Here is an 18634-nt window from a genome sequence, read left to right on the forward strand (position 1 = left end):
GTCATATGGATTAAATTGAAATATTTCCCACTTTAGCAATAGAATTATTCACTGGAGGACTGAGGTCATAATATTTTAAAACAATAAAGATCTAAAGAAAAATAGGTGATACAGTTTCAAATGGTTCTACTGAACCATATTAGTTACTGCATTTGCTTGATCAAAGGCCAACTGTTCAGTGTGTGAAAGGATATTGTGAAAAATTATATTCACAAATTAAAACTCAAAAGGGTGGTGCTGTAAGGAGCACTTGCTGTGGACGGTCATTTCCACATCTACTATCTATGCTGTTGAGGAGTGCTCATTTTAGAAAAACTGTATACTAAAGTAAATATTGATTTTATATTAATAGAGAAGACAGCATGAATTAAGTATATGGTATTTGGTTCTTCTAGTGAGAATCAGCAACAAAATTAGAAAATGCTAATCCCACCACTCCTTTAGAAGTGCCACTGCTTGCACAAATCAAGTTAGACTTCGGTATCCCATTTTCTTAGACTAGGCCCCTCTCAATGTGCTTCATAAACATCCCATATTTTTTAAAAAACGAACAATAAAAACAGTTTGCTGTTTGACATGCGGGGAACGGGCCATGGTATGAGATCCTTTGGAACCTGGCCTAAGAGTCATAACCCTTATCTTGGTGGTGTGTTTACAGAAGCAGTAATTTGAATACTACTTATACTGTAAAACTATAGCGTTATTTATTATTCTGTTCTTTAGATCATTACATTTAATAATGAGAAAAGGGGTTATTCTTTTGCCATGGCTTTCTGAGGCAAAACACAGATTTGAGACGGTAATTTTAATTACAATATCCCAGAAGTTTTCATCACTACTTCACATAGCAGTAACAGAATGCTTATCATACAATTAGTATAAACAGATCTAACACGATAACGAGATATGGTTATCAAGTATGAGGTAAGATTTGATTATGTTTTCTCAGCTGAGCAACTAACAGTTCCCCCCAAATTAGGAACGTCTCTCTTTTGCACCTTGTTTAGATTCAAAATTATATCAACTGCTTGTCTTAGAACTACCAACTTAGTTTTTTATATTGTGTGCCATCAGAATTACCCAAACAATAATTTTATCTTGTTTTCTGCATTTAACAGCAAGAATGTTTATTATCACAACTGCAAAATGCTTATCCTTTCCTGTAGGTCATTTAAGATGGGGAGTTGATAGTCACTCTAAATAGGAAAGTCTATGATGAAGTTGATGTAAAATCTGAGTCTCTCATGTCACGAGTTCATTACTCTATTAACTTTGCCAATATACACTAAAAAAATTCCCTGGATCAACAGAAAAGAATATAACTAGCTATTAGTCAAGAAATTAAAATGAATTTCCATTATTGGACATTTTTAACGCTTTAGCATTTCCCTCCCATTTCACAATGATTAAAAATTATAAAGAACCATTAAAGTCACACTTGGCTGCAGCACGCAAGACTTGTGTAAGATTTATAATCATAAGGCAAGCAATCACAGTATTCAGTACATTAGCAATTCTTCTGCAAATAACTTACTGGCAATATTTTCTTTAGCCCACAACGTAGGAATTCATTTCTCAAGTGTATCCTAAAATCAAGATCTTCAGGAGACGTGACAAGGGCATTTATAAACTGCATACAGGCTGCCTGTAATTAGAAATTATGGTAAAAGTAGGTTATTAGAAACAGCTTTCCCAATGCACATAAGTAATAAACATTGGAGAAAACAACTTCGTAAACAAGGAAATGTACATTCTAACTAAAAGTTTTTTACAGAGCATAGTGATGTACTTCACCATAAAACTATATCAGTAATAATGTGATCCATTCTGTCTGACCCTCTATGAAACATGCTAAAATGCAGTGCATTATAAAGGAATGCTGCTGTTTGAGCAAGAGTCACTGTACTGTCAATGGTTTTGCAATCATTAAGAGAGATCAGAACAACTACTAGAATGTTAGAGGTCTAGTAAAAAGATTAATATAAAATAATATCCGACACAAGCTTGTACTCAAATAGGTTCTGATAAGAAAGAGAGAATAAGCAGCAAATAAAGATTTATCCTTCAAATGCCATTATTCTCCATTTAGTTTTTAGTAGCAATGCAAATTATACATGAAATTTGTGCCTAGATACCCTGAAAACAGTGTAGTTTTTCTCTATGGAATGCTGCAATCTGGTAAAGTTTTCCAAACCATATATGCCTATAACATTGTCATTGTACTTGCTTGAATGATCCTTGTTATGTTATAACTATGACATGACCGAACAAGCCAAAGTACATGTCCAATCGGAAATTAATAGAGAGAAAAGGTACCATCTGCTGTGATTGTTTTTGCCAGAAGAAATTCTGGCTTAATTGCTTGTATTAATAGTGGTAAAGAGAACATTTCAGTCAGAAACGAGTTAATGAGTCTTGCAGTTGTACCTTCAGTCAAGGAGTTTTTGATCAGAAAAATCATAAAAGCCACAAAAAGCGTTAAAGGACATTCACTGTGACATGAGTATAACTGAGTATATCATATGGGCAGCATATATAATGCTATCAATATTTCAGTCATTGTCAGCCTTTGTGCGTTCTGCAATGAGAGTAATATATTGTTTGGTGTTTCCACTTTTCTCTGCCTTCTGAGGCAAGGTATAAGAACACTATGACGCAAAGGTCAAAGTGAAAGATGACTAAATAAATTGTCAGTGGTTCCCTTAAAAGAACCAGTAAGAAACTAGAATGTAATATAGAGGAAGCTGATGCAAAAGTTTTGTTACACCAACAATAAGGGCAGTTAGTAACAGTTCAAATAAACATATCTACCCTTGCTAGGAATTGTAAAAGAATGTTGATGCTCTTGTCCTTGAACTGGTTAGAACTTTCAGTTCAAACACAGGAAACTTTCTCAAGTATCCTCCACTAAGACTAAAACTGGGTCTAACACATCACTTGGGTTGCACAAAAATAGCAAATTAGTTTATATCACCAAACATCGGCCTCAGCAGACATCAAGGTTAATGTTTAATATTATTTACTGCTAAGGACACTTCTTGGATTTGTACACAATCTACCCATGATATTTCATACCTCACTTTTATTATCTGGAGATTTTAGCATCATCTAGGTAATAAAAATATGTTTTACTTTAGATTCCTCAATGTCTTCAGAAAACAAACTTTGTAATTGCATTGTTCATAACACAACTTAGATTCATCAAAAAAGGAATGTCATTGTAGCATAACCTTGACCTTTTATGGAAGATAATCTTTCCTTTTGGTTCTTTTTAGCACTCAAAGTTTTCACACTGTCATGTCAAGATTACAAAAATAATTCTTGTCTTATGGCCTTAACCTTACAGGGCAGAAGTCATGAACTCAATCATTATCTCATTCACAAGGTGGTATTCCAGGACTTGATTTTATCTCTGCCATGATTCAGAGCTAATACACAATATGTGAGGAAAAACCCTCACATGGGAGACAGAGTAACTAGCCACTTTAAGTTTTTTACTGTACCTGAGCTCCCACAGTTATTGAGCTGAAGAAACGTGTTCAGTAAAAATACAATGGTCTCTATCATTCATACACAAATGGAAACACCCTTTTGTAATGTATATAAGCAGATGCAACTTGCATACACATCATGGGCTCCAATGCACACAAAATAATAGTAGGATCTCCATACAGACATTTGTGCACAGCCTTGGAATGCAATGGATAATCAAATGCCAATTCAAATGTGGTATATTTACTACACTGAGATATTCACCATATACATTGCTCTGTGTGTGTGTGTGTGTGTGTGTAGAACATGAAACTATTTAGTTTGCTATCCTCTATTTTTATAGAGGTAAGGAAAAAAAGGTCCATCATTTAGTAAATAGTGAAATCTGAGAAACTGAAAAGCTCATCAGAATTGCTGGGCACTGTTTCGAATATTTTTCCGAACTTCTTAACAATGCAAAGATAGGAAAACTGTATGGATGACATTTTTCTTTCAAATGCAGCTACATAGGGCCAAAAAGAAGATCATGCTTTGTACTAAACAAAACTTGGAGCTATGGTTTTGTCATGTCTAGCCCTGCTCCCCCTGTTTTGGGAGAAGTTGTTTCAGGTAATCAATCAGAATCGGATACTGAAGTAGAGGAGTCAACACCAGACAAAGGCCCGCCTATACCAGTGGGCGAGAAAACTCTCATGCTTTCTTCTCCAGCTAGGGGTGAACCCTCTCCAGAGCTTATCTCCTCAAGGGCAAATCATACACTCAGTGGGAAGCGATCATTCTTCCGGAGGAGAGCACCCCAACAGGCTGGCTGATGCTAGAGTGCACTGTAAGCTAAACCGCACAGAGCAAAAAGAAAGCATGAGGAAGTCGGCCCGGCTTGAAGTCATGGGCTTTGGGAAAAGGCTTTCTGTTCTCCTTGACAGGACAATTGTCTTGCTTGGTTTGCATAATTGTCCCTAGGGGGAAGTTTCCAAGAGGTTAGACTCTCTTCAGGTGGGAAGAGATGTTTATTGCTTAATAAAAAGCTTTGTGGATTACTTAGCAGGTCTCGCCATTTGTCTCCCATTGAAAGCAGGAGTTTCCTAGAAACACGACAGGTTTATTTGGATTGCCTAAAACACACACACACTTTCTGCATCCACTTGTTACACAAACTTTCCTTACACGGCATTTGTTAAAACCCCAAATAGTCTAATCTCATCTAATAATCTAAATTGTAAATTGAGGAACCCACCTGTAACTGCAAAGCTTCATGATTCTCAAGCCCCTCCACAATATTAGAGAACCGCTCTGCATTATTTTTCTCAGCTGCAATTGTTATGGCTCCTAAAATTTTGTCCAGGCTGCAACATAAATATATAGTTTAATGGTATGCATTACAATATATACATATACTTTATATTATAAAATCAAAAATTCATAAATACACCTCTCCTTCTTAAAAGCATTTTTGTATTTTTTCATAGGATGTTTATTTAAAAACAAACACACACCAAAAATGTAACCTTCTACTAATACAGTATTTTTTTTAAAAAAAGGAAATAAATCCTTGCTTTTCCCTTCTGTTTTACATCCATTTCACTTGTGAGATACTTGTGTCATGGGATGCTAATCCTATTATGCCATGGAAAGCCACTGTTTTCCAGCCTTACAGGTGGCTTTAAAAGAATTTTAAATAGCCAATAAAAATAAGACCATAGCCGCTCTACCTGTCCCATGACAAATTCTACCCAGTTCCACCCTTTCTTTGTATTCAGCAAGGCAGCTTTTGCCTCAAGACACAATTCATAGGGAGATAGGAAAAAAAGAGAAGACAATAAGAATTTAAGAAAAATCCTGCTGGATCACACCAAAGGTCTGTCTAATCCAGCATCCTATTTATCACAGTGGCCAACTAGATGCCACCAGGAAGCCAACTAGAAGTATATAAGGGCAACAGGCCTTTCCTGCTGTTGGCCTCCAGCAACTGGTATTGAGAGGCATGTAGTTTCTGATCCTGGAAGGAACAGATAGCCTTATCCTCAATGAAAAGTGAGGTGGTGGTCCATCCCAGTAGAGCTCTTGAAGTCTCTTTAGTGGCAAAATGCCAAAGGGAACCAAGTGAAAGAGAACAGATACAAATGAATTTGTGTTAACCATCAAAGTCTAAATAAGAAAATCTTTCGTTATTACTTACATATTTTCTTCTCCAACAATACAGATGGCGGAAAGTATTTTTACTGTTTCCGTCATCATGTTTGGCTGCTTTGGATCAATTGCTCTGGCAAGTAAAAGAAGGCTTCTTTCATCTCCTAGTATTCTTTGCAAACCATACTAAAAAAAAAAAAATGTTTTACGTGAGATGTGATTCCCCTCTACACACACCTTTCTCCATGTTTTGAAAGAAAGATATTTCAGCATATCAACAGTCTTAAATCATTATAATCCCAAAACAAAACCTATACATTATAACCTTCTTGGTCCCAATTTCTCGGCCAAAATTCAAAGTGATGGTTTTAGCTATTGAAGTGCTTAACAGTTGGGACAAGGATACATGAAAGATAATCTTCTCCCATATATACTTCCCTGAAGCCTAAGATCCTCTTAGAGGCCCTGCCCCACTCAATAAAGTGACATCCCTGGCTACTTGTGAGAGGGTGTGGCAGTGGCACCCTGACTGTGGAATGGCATCTTTGTTATGGTTATTTTGGCACCAGTTATAGACTTCATTTTCCCAGGCCTTTTAAAAAATCTAAGGTTTTTAGTGTTTTGGCCCAATGTATGTACTATATATTGTAAGTTATCTACTTTTATACTGGCTGGAAATTTGATGCTAGAATTTTTAAGTTACTTTATGCTATTGGATTTTTACATTTTATTTTATAATATTATGCTGTAAGCTGCTCAGCAAACGATGTTAATAGGCAGCTTTACATGAAATACAGTTAATATATATTTAGTAGGGATGTGCTCCGCTCCGATTAGGAGCGTAGAAGCAGTAGCGGATTGGCCTGCTCCGCCTTACCCAGAGGCGGAGTAGGAGCGGACCGCGGACCCCCTAGAAGCAAGGCGAAGAGAAGCGACCATTTTTCGGAGCTCCGAGTTCAGGCGGAGCGCTCCGGTCGCCATCTTGAAAACATTTCGCCATAGGATTGCATTGCGGCAAATAATCGCGCATAACTACGTTGTTTTTGAAGCTATCATTCTGGAAATTCTTGTGCACAGAGAGTCGTGGATGGGGGTCATTTTGAGACCACTCTCACCTCTCTGCGTGCTGTGGTTCACGTGCAATATTTTTTTAAAAATCGGGTCAACCGCGGGGCTCAAACTGCGTTTCGGCTTTTCGCCCATAGGATTGCATTGAGGGAAAGAATCGGGGATAACTGGGGGGGGGGTTAAGCTATCGTTCTGAAAATTCTTGTGCACAGAGAGTCGTGGATGGGGGTCATTTTGAGACCACTCTCAACTTTCTGCGTGCTGTGGTTCACGTGCAATATTTTTTTAAAAATCGGGTCAACCGCGGGGCTCAAACTGCGTTTCGGCTTTTCGCCCATAGGATTGCATTGAGGGAAAGAATCGGGGATAACTGGGGGGGGGTTTAAGCTATCGTTCTGAAAATTCTTGTGCACAGAGAGTCGTGGATGGGGGTCATTTTGAGACCACTCTCAACTTTCTGCGTGCTGTGGTTCACGTGCAATATTTTTTAAAAAATCGGGTCAACCGCGGGGCTCAAACTGCGTTTCGGCTTTTCGCCCATAGGATTGCATTGAGGGAAAGAATCGGGGATAACTGGGGGGGGGTTTAAGCTATCGTTCTGAAAATTCTTGTGCACAGAGAGTCGTGGATGGGGGTCATTTTGAGACCACTCTCAACTTTCTGCATCGTACGGGTCGCGGGCTAGACGTTTTTAAAAAATCGGCGGGAAAAATACCTTTTTCAAAGGGCTGAGGGGCAGAGTCAGCTCCCGGTCATGATGATCCCAAAGTTGGAGGAGGGCATAGGCAAAACAGGTAACTTGGGATTCTGGGAAACTTCTCTTTCTTCATCTGAACGGGCTTTTCCCCGTGTTTTTTAACACAGTAGCCCCACCAAATGCACAAACACAACCTGAAATCATATACTAAGCCAAGAATAAGAGATAGAAAAACACAGCACTGCTCCCCACCCTAACCTTGGGGAACAACTGAATCGATGTGGTGCAAGGGGATGAGCTCCCCTAGGGCATCTCATCGTGGACGTGCCCCCACTCTCTCTTGCACTGGAAGGCCATAGAGCCTTCCAAAGAGAGTAAAACGGTGGAGCAATGCCTCTCATGAGTTGAAGTGAATGGTCACTTTTCAGTGGTGGAGCAATGCCTGTTCTGAGTCGAAGTGAGCGTTTTACTTCTTCTCGGAGCTGTGGCTGTCAGTGTCTTGAACTGGCAGCTACTTCCCCCTCCCCCGGGCACGTCCCCCTATTGCTGGTAAAAGACAGATATAGCCTTTTAAAAAAAGTTCTTCTTGTTGTTTATTGAGCAACACTGCTGCTTTTAATTCCACCCCTCCTTTGTTTATTGATTGATTTATTCCATTTTCTATGCATTACTAGCTTATCCTTGGCTCACTTCCTTATGCCCCCAGAAATGCCAGCTGCATGCCTGCCTGCCTTCCCTCCCTCCTCCCCTGCCCACCTCGCAGGGATGTTGTGTGTGGGGTGCCCGATTTTCAAAAATTCGCCAAAAATCAGGGGATGATGGGATTGCTTTGAAACTTGGCATGCGTGTGTATATCCCCATGAGGTGTCATGGTGCCAAACATGAGGTTTCTAACTTGAACAGAAAAAAAGTTGTATAATTTTTTAGCTTTCAATGCAAGCCTATGGGGGGGGAAAACGGAGCTCCGGATCCGGATCCGGAGCTCCGGGCGGAGCGGAGCGGAAGTGGGCGGAGCGGGAGCGGAGCGGAGCGGCCCGATCCGAAAAATGGCGGATCTGCAAGTGAAGCGGAGCGGGGGGTCTGTGCACACCCCTAATATTTAGTCCAAAAACTTTTTTCAGCCTTCTGCATTCAACAACAGCCTAATCCTATACATGAAGTGTTCAACAGGACATACTTCCAGGTAAATGTGTATAAGGATTGCAGGCTGAATGTTTCATCTGTACAAGAAATAAATTATTTAATTTCTATTTCCAAAAATACAACCTTTCAAATGCCTAATATAGTGAAAAAATGATAGTAATTAATGTCTTTCCTATGTCGTACATTTCAGCCACAATCATCAAGTCAGAGGCATAAAAATAATTGTTGCGGAAAATGCACAAAAACCAACTTGAACATTTGTATTGTTATATAACTTGTTAATACTTTGCTTCATTATACAGCAGCGTAACATGTTCCAGTTAAGTAACTTTATCCAAGATGTATTTATATATGACACCCTATTATCTACCTGACATTGTATTATGCTATTTACATTCTCATCAGGAAGTGCTATGTTTTTGTGTTAATGTTCCAAGATAACATAAGCATGGCAGAAGTCAAGAACGGTAATTCTATCCCTTTCTTTGTATAACGTCTTTGTCATGTCACTCGCTAGTTTCAAAATACGTCCCCCGTGTGCAGGCAGGAAATAGGACATGGCAGGATACATGGCAGGTTGCAGGACAACTGTGTGTGTGTTTTGCTGTTCCTCTTCTGTCTCCCCACAAAAGAACACAAAAAAATTACCCCTCTATGCAGGGGCAGAGGGGTAGGAATAACTCTCCTTGTAACTTAAAGGACTGCGGGATGGGGAAGGGGGGCATTCCTACTTCCAGAAATATATGTGTGTGTATCTTTCATTCACAGCATAGAATAGTTTCCAGAAAGTAAAAACAAAATCAACAAAAATAATACAAAACTTTTCTTCGTGTTTTAGCGACTACAGAAAAATAAAAAATAGAAAACTCTTCACCATTCTTTATACACTATTCAAGCAATGAAGTAACCCATAATTTATTTTCCCATTATTCTTAACTCCTCACTTCGAACAGAAGTAATATACTACGGAGAATAGGCAAAGCATTGGCAATAGTAGATCAAATTTCCATTTCCTAATTGCAATAATTTCTTTTTTAAAAAAACAGTCATTTATACTGAACTCATGCAAAGCAAAAGGCAAAAAGAACTGAAATTCTTACCTTATTATTCATAAATGCTTTGAGGCACTGTATAAGTTTATGCTGATTCTTCTTGTCAATACTTTCTTGCCTTTAAAAAAAAAGTAATGTTAAGTGATGTTAAGTAATGTTAACTGAAACCACTATATTATATTAAGTATCTTTTATTTCTGTCTTCTTTCTCCTTGTAATTTCTATACTTACTGTTTCTTGTCCAGAAGCTTTTCGAGAACATCCAACAGAAGCCCAAGTCCTTCATGTCCAAAATTGTTAACCCAACTGTAAAAAAAGAAAATGTAAATTAGTTTAAATTTGCTTTTTTTTACATAAACACCTACAAAGTTAATCAACCCCATTCAGTGATTGATGCAGGCAGAGGAGCTTCAATAGAGTTTGTGCACATATTGAACACACACACACACACACACACACAGTAACTAATAGGAAAGCCATTATATATGCTCCTGGTGGTTCCACATGGACTTATAACCTAATTGGAATCCAAGGCCTTCAGTGTGCCTTCAGGTCAGGCAGGCACCAATACTGGGTTTGCTTCCAGCAGCTCCTGAACACAGTTCTGTTCCAAGGAGCATTGTTTTAAATATTTTTAATATGGTGTTTTAATCTTTTTACTATTTATTTCTTAGGTCCATCATTTCAGAATCTGTTTTAGATATGGAGCGATATACAAATGTTGTAAATAAATAAAAATAAAATAAAATTATATATAAGATTTCAATGAAAGCAACAGTGCACACAACGAACTCTGGGTTGGAATATGCTGTTACTATATTCTCAAGTATCACAAAATTCTTAATTTCAAATATATTTTATCTGTGCATATGTTTACTGTATCCCATACTATTTTGTAAACCAAAAGCATCATTCACTGTTAGACTTTCTGGATAGTAGTTCCACAGAATAACTTCTAACAGCTCTCTCACCAAACTGCTCCCTTTATCAGCCAACTATGACCCAAGAAAGGGCTTTTGATATTAAGAAAAGTCCGCTGAAAAATATACTAAAATACTAAGAACTTCATTAAGCAGGAGGGTAAAAAAGAATTCCCTGTATTATAAGCATGTCATTTTATAATGTCAGGTCAGAAAATAGCTCAACAAAACACATGCAACACACATGTAATGTTCTAAGGTTTTTCATGGAAATACTCTTCCTCCAAACTACTTCCCCATCAAGTTGGATGTGTGTGGCCCTGTTCAGAAGACACCTTAAACCACTGCTTTAACCATGGTGAATAAGGCTTTTTTCTCTATTCACCATGGTTAAAGCCATGGTTTAAGGTGTCTTCTGAACAGGGCCAGTATGTATATCCATATACACACCCTATATAAGTGAACCATAGTGTTGCTCATACCATATACATTCACACTTCAGATAGTATGTTAACTAATCCATTGGGGGAAATAAGCAAATATGGAATAAAATGGAATGCTGGTGCATTAAGTCAGCTTTCTACTGTACATTTCAGTGTTGAATCACAAGAACTGGAAGGGACACAAAGTAATTCATGAAGCCACTGGGCTATCCACACATCCTTCTCCTGACCCACACACCCCAGATTGCAATCCAGAAACAAGCAGAAAGCAAGTGAATGGCAAAAAATATACCACAAATGAAAGCAGCCTTAGGACACTATCCTATTGGATCCACCCTTAATACTCATAAGCCTTCGAAACCAAAGACTTAGAAGTATCCAAAGCAAAGCGCGAGGTGCAGCGGAGGTGATCTTCCCCTCCACACGCCTCCCCACTCTGCAATTTAGCTAGAACGTTTTTTTCACCTAAATCGTTTTTTCCATCTCTCTAGCAGAGGCATCACGGAGGGTCAGGGAAGTAGGCTGAGGAGGCCTAGGGATACAGTATAAGCTACCCCTTTCCCCCCACTGGCATGGCCCTTTTCCCTATGAGATCACTTTTGTGACCGAAGCTGGTGCGGTTGTCTCCATGCCATCTGTGAGGGGGCAGGGAGGGATGGGCAGCTTGGACTCCTGGCCTGAGGTTGGCGTGCTGCAGAAATCCGAACCATTCTATGGCCTCCCAGACTCTGCCTAGGGGCCAAGGATTACTCTCCTACAGCTGTCCCCAGGCAAGAAACCTACAAAGATAGATGCAGGGCCTAGAGAGTTATGATGACTGATAACCAATTTAAGGCTTTTTTTTCATTGTGAAGCCTGGGGTCTTGAACTCAGCCAAAGCACAGCGACTGGAGCCCCTGGTAAAACATGCCCAAAGATTTGAAGGCAGACCAGACAGTCATTCAACCGCTTTCCTTCCTTTCCCCCTCTCATCACTGTTTAGAGAAACAAACCCAAAAGATGCTATTTGGAAAGGAGACAGAATGTCTGTGTCTCTAAGCATGAATAGGTAACAAACCCTCGTTCTGGCCCAGCTTCAGTTCTGATTACCCATTTTGCCACAGGAAACACTAGAAGTAGTCCAAAGTGCCCTGATTCTGGTTGTGCTTCATCCAAAACTGATGCATATCAAGCTGCACCCTACGAACACAGGCACATACATACACACACACTAATGACCAGGAAGCTGAGGTATCAATGTTGAAGGGGGAAAGTCAGCAAAAAAATGCTGATAATCAGTTTCGATGCTAGGAAGTACTTGGCTGAAGGGAAAGCAGTAAAGGATCCAGGGAGAGAAGGAGCTATGTGATGTTGCAGTAGGAGAGCTTAAGAAGAAAGTCTATGCCTTGGTCATGAAACACTTAGTAAGAGGGCCACTTTGAGAACAAGATAGAGGTTGGTGGATTAAGATTTCCTTCTTATTCCCAAAAGTAAAATGTTAACAAATCCCAATACAGTCACCATCCCTCCTTACTTGCTTCTAGACTGTCAACTGGTGGCCAACTGACACGCTCTCACAGAGCCAAATTTTATCCTTCCTTGAGCAACTACATTGTGCATTGAAAGCAGCACTTCTTTGCTTTTTGGCGTTAACTTTTTCTTTCTAACTGCTATCTCCAATGGAGTGGCTTACCAGTAAACATAAAGGTAAGTCTCCCTACTTCCTCTACATGAGTTAGAAATTGTAACTAGATGGATAATCAGCAAATGATATCTGACAATATCTGGGTCACCATACTTTTCTTGTTATGTTTTACGTTGCCAGGTTCTTTGGTGCCTTCAGACTATTGTCCAACTTTAGCAGCTCTGTAGGTATTACAGCATAAATACTATCAAAGTAACTATGAAATTCATGAAGCAACTTCCAAAATGTTTTAGCCACTGCTAATAAAGCAAGGCGAAGTGAAATTTTATTGTTAGATTTTATGTTTAATCATTTCTGCAAACCATTTTGATAGCCCAATGAAAAGCAGTATATTGATCTATGTAACAAATAAAGAATTCAGACAGGAACGATTAATGATATGTGAAATCATCAGTTACTCATGCCATCAACATAGATGAACAGTGGAATGAAAAACAAAGTAAAACATGATATTACAAAGTTTGTAATTTTTCCCGCGACAACAAAATAATGTGGGATGTGAAGCCTGCCTGTGACAACTGGTCTCAAGCAAAGAAGTCCAATGTCAGTCACAGGGCCTGTTTGGATGTGCTGGCAGCCATATTGAATATTTAAGCAGTACAGCAGCTTGTTGGGTCATTCAAACCTAGCAGACATGAATTGTGTGAGGGTTAAACAACCCTAGTATAACCCTAAACAAGCCTATTATAACTCTAAACAAGCCTAACAGGCCAAAGGTTATGCAAGAGTTGTTGAACCTCACACAATTAACCCACACAAGGTTCAAACAACACAACAAGCCACAGTTGTGGCTTGAATATATAGTTTGATGCTCATGGGCACCTTAGTTCACCATGACTTAAATAAGCCACAACAAGCTGCACTGATCATGAGAACCCCTCATGGTGTCTCTATCATAGTTTGTGCAATACTAGAGGCTAGTGTTCAGGACTGTGGGTGGTATACAACAGCCTGCATTTCGCTCATTGCGTTCCATTCCAAGCTGAAATCTCATAGCACAGTCCAAATCACTGAACGTCAAATAAAATGAGTGATAGTTTAGAGCTAAATGGAGAAATAAAATAATAGTAGGGAAATTATAAGGTGTAGTCCAGAGACAGTCATGGGTGCACTTGGCAAATTCAGAAACTGTCCAGAATAATAACACAATATCGCTGACATGAGAGGTGTGACAAAGGACAGGTAACATCTCCAAAAGTTTGAGTTGAGATCTGAGGTCCAACACGAAACAGTTCCTTTGAACCCACAACTTTCACACTAACAGAAACCTATTTCACAGCAGCAAACCCAGCTGCCAGTAAGAAAATGTGTTTTGTTTTCTTTTTAAGTGGAAGGAATGGGGCACCTTGGTAGGCACCAAGAAAGGTGTCTGGGGGTGTGCTGGGGTCCACAGGCACCATGATGTAGTCTATCTTCTTCTGAGAGCAACAGCAAAACTAAAAGTCTTATTGTCAAGCAATATCTTCTAACACCCAGGAGTTGCAATTTAAATGTTAAGAATTCTGGAGTCCATTCACATATAACCTACAGAACTGTCAAAATTTTAACTTAATTCAAAGCTCCTTGGAACTTGCCTCTTTTTTCATATTCCTATACCAAGGACCATGTATATAGAGGGCACGATGCACACAAAAATGTAATCACTTCGTACCTAGCTTTATTTTTTATTTTCTAAAACATACCTGCTGAGGCAAATCTGGTCTTTTGAATGTATTTAAGTCCATCAGCATTTCAGCTCCCAATAATTACTCCTATCTTTGGGGTTTTATGTAAAGTCTTTGCTATTTTTTTTCCTTCTTCACAAAGCATTAGCTCAATGTTTGTAAACTCCCTGGCTGTGTTCTTTTGATCCTCCAAGTAGGATGGCTGCCACACAAATTTAAGTGGTCAAAAGAAAAACCAAGCGGACCCCCGACAACACTATGCCACTAAAGTAATGTTGTTGACATTTTTAGAAGCATATACATCCTACATCTAAAGACTGAGTTCCTGAGCAGAAGATAAATGAGCAGAGTATTAAACACATCAAGCATTCAATAATATCCCATTAATGTATCAAACATGCAGAAATCTCATTCATCAACCAAGCCCTACAGCAAGCTTTTTATTATTATTATTACAGCCATTTCTCTGCTAAAAAGCCTAAGACTTTGGCATTCATATGCGCAACATCAAGGAAGAGCAATCGTCATATGCAGAATTATCAACATATTTCAGCAGTTGATGCCGAGTGTGCTTTTTTGCTCTTCTGTATTTTGTTTTTAGTGGTGTGTATGCAACTCTCAGGCACTAGATGGCTCTCCAGAGCCATCTAGGTTCAAGATTGCCATTTAAGAAGCATTGCAAAATATGCATTCTGAAGAGACACAAGAGCTCATGAGATTTAACAATACTATCAACTAACAAATGATAAGATGGAGAAGACCCAGGGAAATTCATAGTACTAGCAATGGAAAGCAATACAAAGCTCCCTAATGTTTCAATATCTCATGAAGAGTCCTGGCTTTAATATCCATGGGAAATTAAATCACCAAGGACTCAAGGGACAGGGCCTTCTCTGTTGTGGTGCTGTCATTGTAGAACACTTCCCCCCAAGAAAGTCAGAATCAAATTATATCCTTTGTGTTTTACCAACATTTAGCTTTAAGGAGAGGGAGTCACTTATGAACTTATCAAGATTTTTTTAGATGCTATTTTGGGAGTTCATGTAATGCTGTTTGTATGCTTTTGATGATTTTGTAACCTGTACTGGGTAGGTTTTAGCTTGGAAACACAGGGTCTTCTGACCGGATGGTGGGTGTTCAACCTGTTCTGGATGGGGTTGCACTTCCCCTGAAGGAGCAGGTTTGTAGCTTGGGGGATTCTCCTAGAACCATTTCTGTCACTTGAGGCTCAGGTGGCACGGAGTGCCTTCTACCAACTCTGGTTGGCAGCCCAGCTACGCCCCTATCTGAATAGGGATATCCTAGCTTCAGTTGTCCATGCTCCGGTAACCTCCAAGCCCGATTCAAGGTGCTGGTTTTAACCTATAAAGCCTTACATGGCTTGGGACCACAACACATGACGAAACGCCTCTCCCAACATGAACCTACGCATACACTGCGCTCAACATCTAAGGTCCTCCTCCGAGTGCCTACTCCAAGGGAAGCTCAGAGGATGGCAACAAGGGAGAGAGCCTTTTCAGTGGTGCCCCCCAATTATGGAATGATCTCCCCGATGAGGCTTGCCTGGCACCAACATTGTTATCTTTTCGGCACCAGGTCAAGACTTTTCTCTTCTCCCAGGCATTTAACAGCATTTAACAAGATATGCTGAGTTTTTTTTTTTTAACAGATCCCAGAATTGTTGTTTTTAAATGGATACTGTTGTTTTTATGCTTTTAGATTTTGCATGCTTTTAGCGTTCACAGTTTTTAACTTTTGTAAACTGCCCAGAGAGCTTCGGCTATGGGGCAGTATATAAATGTAATAAATAAATAAATAAATTTTAAATTAATATTAAGATAAAAGATATTCCTTCCACTAGACCCACTTCTACAGGTCAAAACCACAAACATACAGCAAAGTTGGTCCAATGAAGAGTCTCCTACCACCTACCCTATCTCATTTTCCCAGACCAATATGGGAACACTTAAGAATTAAAATGTCTTCCTTTGATTTTAGATTACAACTAATTCTGTAGAACATTGCTTTCTGATCTCTCTGGAAAAAAATATCACCTTGGATTTACCAACCACAGTCATTGGTGGAAGTGTGCAGAATCAAGTGGAATTATATGCTTATATTGTAGAATTCTTTCCTATTACCACTACATTTTGAAGGAAGGTGGAACAGAGAATTAACTGTGTTTACTAACACAGCCTGAAGTTAAACCCTGGAAACCTGTTATCAACATGTAAAATCACATTGGGCCTGTTCAGACAACATGCAAAGCCATGGTTAGGCCGCTAAACCTTTTGCAGCAAATGGTTAGTTTAAACTGTGGTTATGTAGCCACCATGGTTAGGAATGGCTCACATTACATGCTAAGTCATGATTCACATGGCACACTAAGCCATAATGTTTAGTTCAAAGGGCTTAAGCACTGTGGCTTAGCGTGTCGTCTGAACCATTGTCTATGGATTCTGAGGGCTACTGCAGTATTCAAATTATTTAACATACTACTTGAAAGCAGTGACCCTCCATACTTGGAAACGTGAATGGAGGCTGTGTCAGGTCAATCAGTCAAGAACGGTGTGGCATTTAACCAACAACATATTAGCTCTATCTTCAACAACATACATGCTGATGAATCACCTAACCTTAGCTCCCCTATCCATTATTTTCCCAATTGTGTCTTTAATTAAATGAGTAACATGTGGGAAGGAAGGGCATTCTTGAGATGAATGAATAGTTTATTTGTTTGTAGCACAAAGTCCATTACAAAATACAGAATTGCTCACATATAGCAACACACATTATTTAAAATATTCAAAATATTTAAGGTACAATCCTTTCTCGACCAAGGAGTCAGTCAGTGGGTCACTCTAGGGGTGCTCCATTTGTCTGCAGCACCCACCCTTTGCTATCACGATGGTGACATACATGCCAAAGTCACAAGAATAATTTCAGTGATTACATTATAACCTAAAATGCTAGCAGTCAATATCTGGCACTATCAGATAGGTGGGATCTCTGATGATAGTTTATACAAAACTATTAAATCAAATGGTCCCCCTTACAATCTACGCAGACTTTGTTTAGAAAGTTATTTCTGATTTTTTGGGCTGCAGCCGCAAACTTTGCTAACTTAATTGTGATTGCTTTGCTATGGTCCGCCAGCAGATCGCAGATAATGTCTCTAGTGTGCCAACCCGCTCTTGCTAAGAATAGTTCCTTTAGAGAACGCTCCCTGATTTCTTTGTACAGAGGGCAACGCAGAAGATAATGCACTAGGTCTTCGATCTCCCCCGAGCCACAAAAACAGATCCGCTGGGCATGGGAGACTTTTTTATACTTCCCCTCCAAGAAAGCAGAGGGCATTGTCTGAAAACGAAGGGCAGTAAAGGCCTTTCTTAGGGCAGGAAACGATAGGTCAAGCAAATATTGTGAAAAGTACTGTTCTTTCTTAATAAGACTAAACCATGGAGAGAAGGCCTGTAATTGACTAGCCATTGTGTTTCCTTGGGCATCAGCCTCATAGATTCTATCCATTCTTGATAATTTACTGCACATTTTGGTATAAAACAACTCGTGTTGAACATTTAAATAAAAAAGTCTCATGGGAAGCATGAGAGAGAAAAAGTGACCAAGCCTATCATTATTATTTGGTATTTAAATATTTAAATACCACTGTACTTCTCAGAGTACACAAAGAAAAATACAACACAAAAAGGAACATACACTATTAATAAGCGTGCAAGCATGAGACTGTGAGTATTTAAATAGAGCATGAGGAACAACCACCTTCCTATTAAGTCTTCACCTTCGGATGTATTCAAAGAGAAAGAGACAATCTTATTCTCAACCACAGCAAAATAGATTTTCAGCTCAGACATGGAGAAAATGAAAATATGAATATATTTGGAGTGATAGAACCCAGTAATACAGAATTCAACTGGATGTTAAAAGGAGATTTGAAAGTCATCTCAACAAAGAGAGCAATTGAAACTATAGCAGCAACTGAGAGTACCAAGAAATAGATAAGCCCAAACATCACCATTTAACTAAAAAGACAATTAAGACTCGAAAGGTGACAACACAAAGGGAAAATGTGGGGAAAGTTTGATACAAAGCTGGCAAAAGAATAGATAACACTCATTCGGGAGATGAATGCAAGAGCAATTAATAGGCAGGGGCAACAATAAAATGAAGACAGGGGTTACAGACTTAGTCTCAACAAGTCTGAATCTTTCAAAGCGGGTCTCAAAGGACTCATTTCACCTTCCTCTGCCATTACAGTTAAGCAGACACATCAAGGTCATGTTTACGTGTTAAGTTTCCTTTCTCACTTTACCTTGGTCAGCAGGA

At 39.1% G+C, this 18634-nt stretch overlaps 1 protein-coding gene across 1 annotated transcript in view; it reads right to left on the reverse strand.

Annotated features, from left to right (window-relative positions):
- Positions 1-18634, reverse strand: part of DIAPH2 (diaphanous related formin 2) — a 327319-nt gene that overhangs the window by 250968 nt on the left and 57717 nt on the right. The window contains exons 6-10 of the mRNA XM_063141950.1: positions 9811-9885; positions 9628-9697; positions 5669-5805; positions 4727-4835; positions 1535-1645 (exon numbers count right to left, since the gene is read on the reverse strand). Of these exons, the coding sequence (XP_062998020.1) occupies positions 1535-1645; positions 4727-4835; positions 5669-5805; positions 9628-9697; positions 9811-9885 (502 nt within the window). The remainder of the gene's footprint in view (positions 1-1534; positions 1646-4726; positions 4836-5668; positions 5806-9627; positions 9698-9810; positions 9886-18634) is intronic.

This window comes from Elgaria multicarinata, chromosome 15 (genome assembly GCF_023053635.1).
Source record: "Elgaria multicarinata webbii isolate HBS135686 ecotype San Diego chromosome 15, rElgMul1.1.pri, whole genome shotgun sequence".
Classification (NCBI taxonomy): Eukaryota; Metazoa; Chordata; class Lepidosauria; order Squamata; family Anguidae; genus Elgaria; species Elgaria multicarinata.